General features: G+C 42.0%; 1 protein-coding gene across 1 annotated transcript in view; it reads left to right on the top strand.

Annotated features, from left to right (window-relative positions):
* Ugdh (UDP-glucose 6-dehydrogenase) overlaps nt 1-4748 on the top strand; it is a 22488-nt gene extending 17740 nt beyond the window's left edge. Inside the window, exons 9-12 of the mRNA XM_031342423.1 lie at nt 135-268; nt 670-761; nt 872-982; nt 3878-4748. Coding sequence (XP_031198283.1) covers nt 135-268; nt 670-761; nt 872-982; nt 3878-3985 — 445 coding nt within the window. The 3' untranslated portion in view covers nt 3986-4748. The remainder of the gene's footprint in view (nt 1-134; nt 269-669; nt 762-871; nt 983-3877) is intronic.
* Nucleotides 4749-7697: the final 2949 nt, after the last annotated feature.

Below are 7697 nucleotides of genomic sequence, written 5' to 3'. Positions count from 1 at the left end.
TTGAACTCATGACCTTCTGAAGAGCAGTTGGTGCTCTTACCCGCTGAGCCATCTCACCAGCCCCTAAATGTTTCTTAAATTCCCCGTTATTAGAATATGCCCTTTAAACCGATACTGATTTGTTTGTCCTTCAGAGAGTCCTCCAGTATTTATATTAGCAAGTACCTGATGGATGAGGGCGCACACCTCCACATATATGATCCAAAAGTACCAAGGGAACAAATAGTGGTGGATCTTTCTCATCCAGGCGTCTCAGCGGATGACCAAGGTAGGACTTGCCCACAGAGCATTTGAGTGAGACCCACACGGCTGGCTTGTCTTTGAAATCTTTATTTAGTAGTTGTTTTTCTGTCACTTCTTGCCAGTGCTCGGGATTCAGCCTCGTTTCTCTAACATTAACTCTTAGCTACTGTGTTCTCAGCTTCAAGCTGACCTCATCAGCTGTGCTTTAATCTGCTCGTGTTTGCAGGAGCCAGGGATATAGCTCAGTGGTATCCACGAAGCCTCAGAGATCGCCAGGAAATACTTATGAAGAAAGTTCGGGGTGCTCCTGGTCCCCACTTCCTATTCATTCACTGTCAGACACTTTCTCCAGGGCGAGTGTTAAAACATACAACTTCTAGCACCTCGTTTGTTTCTCATCTCTTTTGGTCATTGCTGTTTTTATAGTGTCCAGACTGGTGACCATTTCTAAGGACCCATATGAAGCATGTGATGGCGCCCATGCCCTTGTTATCTGCACTGAGTGGGACATGTTTAAGGTGATGTCTCAGATTACATCATGGAAAATTCTAGAAGCATTCCAGTGCAAACACTAGTTGGTTATTTGCCTACATGTATGCTCTAATTATTCATTTGTACGTCTACATAGGAACTGGATTATGAACGGATTCATAAAAAAATGCTGAAACCAGCCTTTATCTTTGATGGTCGGCGTGTCCTGGATGGGCTCCACAGTGAATTACAGACCATTGGCTTCCAGGTAGGCAGGAATCTGGGCTGGCTGTTTTATTTGGTTTGGTCTGGTCATCATTTATTTTTATTTTAGTTATTAGTGTGTGTGTGTGTGTGTGTGTGTATGCATGATTATGGGTGGGGGCATGTGTGGAGGTCAGGGGACAACTCTGTAGAGCCAGTTAGTTCAGCCCTTCCTCCTCTGTCACAGGGCTTCAGGCTTGTGCAGCAAATCCCTTTACCTTCTGAGCTACCTCAATGGCCATGGACGATCTGTAAACCAATTGTATGGGTTTCAAAGTGTCGTATTTTCCAAGTTAGCAGTAGGACAGTAAGATAACCAGGACAAGAGGCCCATTCTTTGCAAAGCCCCAATTGTTTAGTAACCATTCCACTCCTTCCGGTTTGTAACCTAAAGTTGGTTTCCTTTACTTGGCAGTAGGAGGGGATCTGGTGCCCATCTTATGGAAATAGCTTGTGCCCTGTCTCCCTCCATACTGTAAAGGTCAAGTAAGAAGATCCACCCTGGCTGCATGGTGCACTTGTTATTCACAGCTTCATGCCCAGTGAAGCCCTGCCGAGGGGCGGGGTTTGATTGTGGGTGGCCACTGAGGAAATGCTTCACCTAGCAGCAACACTCCTCCTGTGAGAATAGCTAGCATCCACCTCGCCAGGTACCCAGGTCATTGCTTGATGTCCCTCCTGCATCTTTCAGACACCCAGCACTGTGTTTGTGCTCTGAGAAGTCTGAAGGAAGAATATGGGCCTTATGAGCCCTCTTTCCATTCACATTCATCCCTGTGGAGCTTTGGAAAGCTGACAGAGCAGTGCATTTGTGTGTTCTGCCTGGCTCTGCTGTACCTGAGTTCTGCAAGTACTAACAAGTTGTTACTTGCTACCTCCTGGAGCAGTGTGGACATGGAGTAGAGGCTCCTGGCAGAGTAATTAGGGAAGATTAAAAACAGTTGGTAGAGGAGGGCTGCCAGCATGGCACCAAGCTAACCTTCTGCATGGCCTTAGTGCGCTAGAAAGGCTTTATCTACTCACCACAAACACTGGATCTGCTTTTTTTGTTTTTGTTTTTGTTTTTTGTTTTGTTTTTTTTTTTTTTTTTTTTTTTTTTTTGTTTTTCAGGACAGGGTTTCTCTGTGTAGCCCTGGCTGTCCTGGGACTCACTCTGTAGACCAGGCTGGCTTCGAACTCAGAAATCCACCTGCCTCTGCCTCCCAAGTGCTGGAATTAAAAGCTTGTGCCACCACTGGATCTGCTTTCTTTAAGCTCTCACTCACTTGCTAAAGGGCCTTTTCTCTGCCACTTGTGAGATAGTCTCAGCAGAGCTGGCAACTTTGTTAACTCCTTGAAAACTCCTCCATCTTACTCTTAGCTAGCAAGTGAGCAGCTGGGATGCTTTTCTGGGTTGTGACTTAAACTCAGGAGTGTTATCTTTTAAATATTATTTCCAAGACACATGTAGGAAGATAAATATTTTAAAATTTTGGGGGGGCTAGAGAGATGGCTCAGCGGGTAAGAGCACCAACTGCTCTTCTGAAGGTCATGAGTTCAAATCCCAGCAACCACATGGTGGCTCACAACCACTCGTAATGAGATCTGACACCCTCTTCTGGTGTGTCTGAAGATAGCTACAGTGTACTTACATATAATAATAAATAAATCTTTAAAAAAATTTTTTTTTTTTAAATTTTTTTTAGCTGAGGCATACCTTTAAGCCCAGCACTTGGGAAGCAGAGACAAGTGGATCCTTGAGTTTGAGGCCAGCCTGGTCTACTAGTGAATTCCTGGACATCTAGAGAAAAACCTGTCACAACTAACTAACTAACTAACTATAACTAAGTAAATAAGTAAGTGTCTGGAGAAATGGCTCTGCTCTTGCACAGGACCTGAGTTTAGCTTCCAGCACCCACATGGTGAGCCACAGCCATCTCTAACCCCAGTTCTACGTAATCAGGGATCTTCTTCTGGTCTCCAGGTATACCAGGCACATACACAGTGTATATACATATGGGCATGTATATGCAAAACACTCATATATATATATATATATATATATATATATGATAAAAATAAATGGTCTTGAGTTCTTAGAGAATTTAACTTCCCCCGGTAAGATTTTTTTTATTTATTTAAATCAGCTAGGTTTGGTAGCACCTTTCTATAATTCTGCACTTGGGAGGTAGAAATTGAATGACCAGGAGTTCAAGGTCATCTTCTGCTGCATAGGTAGTTCTAGGCCTACCTGGACTTCATACCCTGCCTCAAAAATAAAATCAAATAGGAAATGGGATCCCTACATAATGGAGTGTGTGTAAGTCACACGATAAGAAAATAGACTACTATAAATAAAGCAGGAATCCTTTGTAGTATGAGTCAGAATGAAAGAATTAATTTTTAATTCAAACAAGATATAGAAATAGAATAGTATGTTTATCTCTACTATAGAGGAGATAAACATACACTGGTAAGTGGTTGTGGGTTGGAGAACTGGCTCAGACTTTAAGAGCACTCATTGCTCTTCAGAAGGCCCTAACTTTAGTTCCTAGTATGTACACATATAGGCAAAACACTCATATATGTGTAAGCCTGGTCTACATAGTGATTCCCAGGGCAGCTCACAAGTGTCTGAGCCCCTTTGGTGTATAGGCTACATGCAGACAGAGTACCCAGAGCATGGGAGGCAGAAGCAGGGGGTTCTGTGAGTTAGAGGCCAGGACTCATAACAAGACCCCACAGCTATAAACCCCAACAAAATCAAGCCAGCAAAGTGGAGTGGCACTTGATTCTAGAAACATCAAAAAATAAAGGAGCCAAAGATCTCTGAGCAACTCAGAGAACTTGAAGAAGTTTCTCCTCATCTTCTCTTCTCTCTGCAGTATAGAGCTAGTTCTGTTTTTTTCTTCCTCTTCAGATTGAAACAATTGGCAAGAAGGTATCTTCCAAGAGAATTCCATACACTCCTGGTGAGATTCCAAAGTTTAGTCTTCAGGATCCACCTAACAAGAAACCCAAAGTCTAGACATTGCCTTTTACCTGGGAGGATTTGGTACTTCAGGGCAGCCGGCGTCTGCTATACTAAATGGTAAATGAACTACATGTTTTTAAGGAAACAAAAATATTTTTGTAACCATCAAATTTATACTAGCTATATGGGTGTTAGCATATCTAATAATTATGAGTCTAGAATAATTTTTACATATTTTTATATTATTGTCCTCTCAGTTACTGAATGGATGGAAAACAATCATGTTGGTTTAAATGTCAGTTTTTGTAAAATAAAAATGAAGCCTTGACCTTTTCAGCATTACAAATTGTCCACAGACTGCACTTTAATACAAGGGAAAGGCAGTCTCATTCTCCGCCGTGTTTGTCTGCTTATCATGAACTGGGACTTTGAAGCCATGAAATCACTGTGCTAGTATGGGCTGGTTACAGTTCTCTGCCTTTTGTTTTAATGAGATTATGTCATTAATGGTTTTAATTGTTTTTTGTTTTTCCCAAAAGATCACTCTGCATTACTTTACATGTTTAACTTGAGCCATGATTTCTTTTTTTTTTTTGAACAATTTAACCTGAGGAGAAAATCAGTAGTGTGGTCTATTTCATTCTGTTCCTTAGCCTCTGTAGCTGCTGGTTACGTTTGCACCTAGGAGTCAAGAAATGTTATCTTTATTTTGATTTTTTAATTTCTATTACAATTCCATTTTTTTTCCTTTAAGCAAAGAAAACCAATAAAATCTCATGTGTAAACTGGAGAGATTCTCCAATTTACATATATATCTTCTTTATGTGCATTTATTTATTTGGAGGGGATGTGGGGTGTGTACATGTGCAGAGGTCAGAGGTCTCTCCTTTTGTGTGGGTCCTGGACTTCCAACTCAGGCGGTCAGCTTTATAGCACGCTCCTTTACCCAGTCAGCCATCTCAGCATTTTTCAAAACATTTATTCCACGTATCTGTGTTTTTTCTGTGTGTGTTTAGGTGTGTGAGTCTTGGGGGCTGAACCATGGCAGGCTTGGTGATGGCCCCCTCACCCCTGAGCCACCTTGCTAGCCCAGGATGCATCTAAAGAACTTTCGTGTGCCTTCCCGTTTGCATTGAACACTTTATATGTTTCCTTATTTTTATGTATGAGTGTTTCCCTATCTGTAGCATCAGACTCCTTGGAACTGGAGTTATTGATGGCCGTACACCATCATGTGGGTACTGAGAACTGAACCGTGGTCCTCTGCAAGAACACAGTGGTTTTAATGGCTGAGCCATATCTGTAGCGTTTCCTGATGAATTATTTGCAGTGGTTTTCTCTTGGGTTGATGATGTCCTATTTCCATTTCATGCTGTGTGCACTGGGATACACAAACCTTGTTAAACAAGGTTTAACATCCTTTAGAACTTGTGTGACTAAAGAAAAATAGAAATTCAAGACATCAGAGCCCCTGGACCTGGAGTTATGAGCAACTGTATAAGCCATGATGTGGGTGCTGAGAATGGAAACAAGTGCTCTTAACCACTGAGTCACCTCTCCAGCCCCTATAGTTACATCTTAAATACTTAACAGAATTTCCTACACAATAGCCTCAATTTTGTCTCTTGGCCTACAAAACATAAAAACTATTGGCTATCTGGCCCCCCAGAAAAGCTTTGTGAACATCAGAACTCATGTTGGTTTAAGGATTAACTCTTATTTGTAAGACTCCTTAGAATAAATTTATGGATTAGAATTTGCTCTGTATCTGCTTGTCAATAGGATTATAAACTCAAAGATGTTTTGGTACAGCAGTTAAGATTAGGCATTCCTATACGGAGCAATAGAGCCACACACACACCTTTAATTCCAGTCTATAAAGAGAGTTTCAGGGCTGGCAAGATGGCTCAGCGGGTAAGATCACTGACTGCTCTTCCGAAGGTCCCGAGTTCAAATCCCAGCAACCACATGGTGGCTCACAACCACCCATAATGAGATCTGACACCCTTTTCTGGTGTGTCTGAAAACAGCTACAGTGTACTTATTTATAATAATAACTAAATCTTTGAGCTGGAGTGAGCAGGAACCGAGCAAGTGGGGTTGAACAGAGTGAGCAGAGGTCCTAAATTCAATTCCCAACAACCACATGAAGGCTCACAACCATCTGTATAGAGTTAGAATGTACTTATATACATAAAATAAATAAATCATTAAGGGGGCTGACAAGATGGCTCAGCAGGTAAAAGCACTGACTGCTCTTCCGAAGGTCTGAGTTCAAATCCCAGCAACCACATGGTGCCTCACAACCATCCTGTAATGGGATCTGATGCCCTCTTCTGGTGCATCTCAAGTCAGCTACAGTGTACTTATATATAACAATAAATAAATCTTTAAAAATAAATAAATAAAATCTTTAGAGAAAGAGAGAAAGAGAGAGAGAGAGAGAGAGAGAGAGAGAGAGAGAGAGAGAGAGAAAGAGAAAGAGTTCAGGTCAGCCAGGACTACACAGAGAAACCCTGTCTCAAAAAAAAAAAAAAAAAATTAGGCACTCCTTAATTGCATAAAGTGTCTGTGCCCAGAGTGGAAAAGTAAATAACTGTGGAATACAGTTATGGTTCAAAAGGTAGAAAAATTGCAAATGGAAGAAAATGGGCCAAGATAGAGCCTTGAAAATTTGCTATTTATTATGGGGAAAAAATATGTGCCTCAACATTTAAATGTGTATAGCAATTTGAGACCTTTTTGACTGCTACTGTGTGAATTAAAGACCATGGTTTTAAAAAAGAAAGTGTAGGGCTAATAGATGGCCAAGTGGGTAAAAAAAGCCACGTGCCACTAAGTCTGACCTCAGCTGGGTTTGCGGGAACCACATGGTAGAGGGAGAACCAGCTGCAAAAATAAAAACTTTTTTTTTAACGTAAAAGAAAATGGTTTTAAAATGAAAAAAGAAATCACTAAGGACCAGGAGCACGGTTTAGTCCTTACTACACAAGCCTGCGTTTGATCCCTGAAGCCCATGTAACGGCAGAAGAGACCTGATTCTGTGGTGGTGTCCTTGGACCTCGTTGATCTCTGACCTCCACTGCCCTCTGGTATGTGTTCTTGTGAAGTGACAGACTTGGAGAGTGGAAGCCAGGGGGTCAGGAGTTTAAGGATAGCCTTGATTACATACTGAGATAAACCTGGGTTATATGAGGTCCTGTTTCAAAAAGACCAAACAAGTGCAGCTACAGAGATGTCCCAGTGGTTAAGTGCCCTTGCTGTTCTTCCTGAGAGACAAAGTTTAGTTCATAGCACTCATGTCAGGCAGCTCCCAACCAGCTCTAACTCCAGCTCTAGGGGATCTAACACCCCTCTGACCTATAGGCACCTACACATACATATATGAACACAGATACATACACAGTAATAAACCTTTTTAAAAAACAATAAATGTGACCTAGAGAAGGGACCCAAGGAGCTGAAGGGTTTGCAGCCCCTTAGGACGAACAGCAATATGAACTAACTAGCACCCTCAGAGCTCCCAGGGACTAAACCACCAACCAAAGAGTACACATGGTGGGACTGATTGTTCCAGCAGCATATGTATAGCAGAGAGGATGGCCAAGTAGGTCATACATGGGAGGAGAGGCCCTTGGCCCTGTGAAGGCTCTATGCCCCAGTGTAGGGGAATGCCAGGGCCAGGAAGTGGAAGAGGGTGGTGAGCAGGGGGAGGGGGAATGGAACAGGAGTTTGTTCTTGTTGTTTTTTGGGTTTTTTTTTTTTT

The sequence above is a fragment of the Mastomys coucha genome, unplaced genomic scaffold (assembly GCF_008632895.1).
Source record: "Mastomys coucha isolate ucsf_1 unplaced genomic scaffold, UCSF_Mcou_1 pScaffold22, whole genome shotgun sequence".
NCBI classification, from domain to species: Eukaryota; Metazoa; Chordata; class Mammalia; order Rodentia; family Muridae; genus Mastomys; species Mastomys coucha.
The sequence above is the reverse complement of the archived record's forward strand: the minus strand, read 5'-3'. Positions and strand labels throughout refer to the sequence as shown.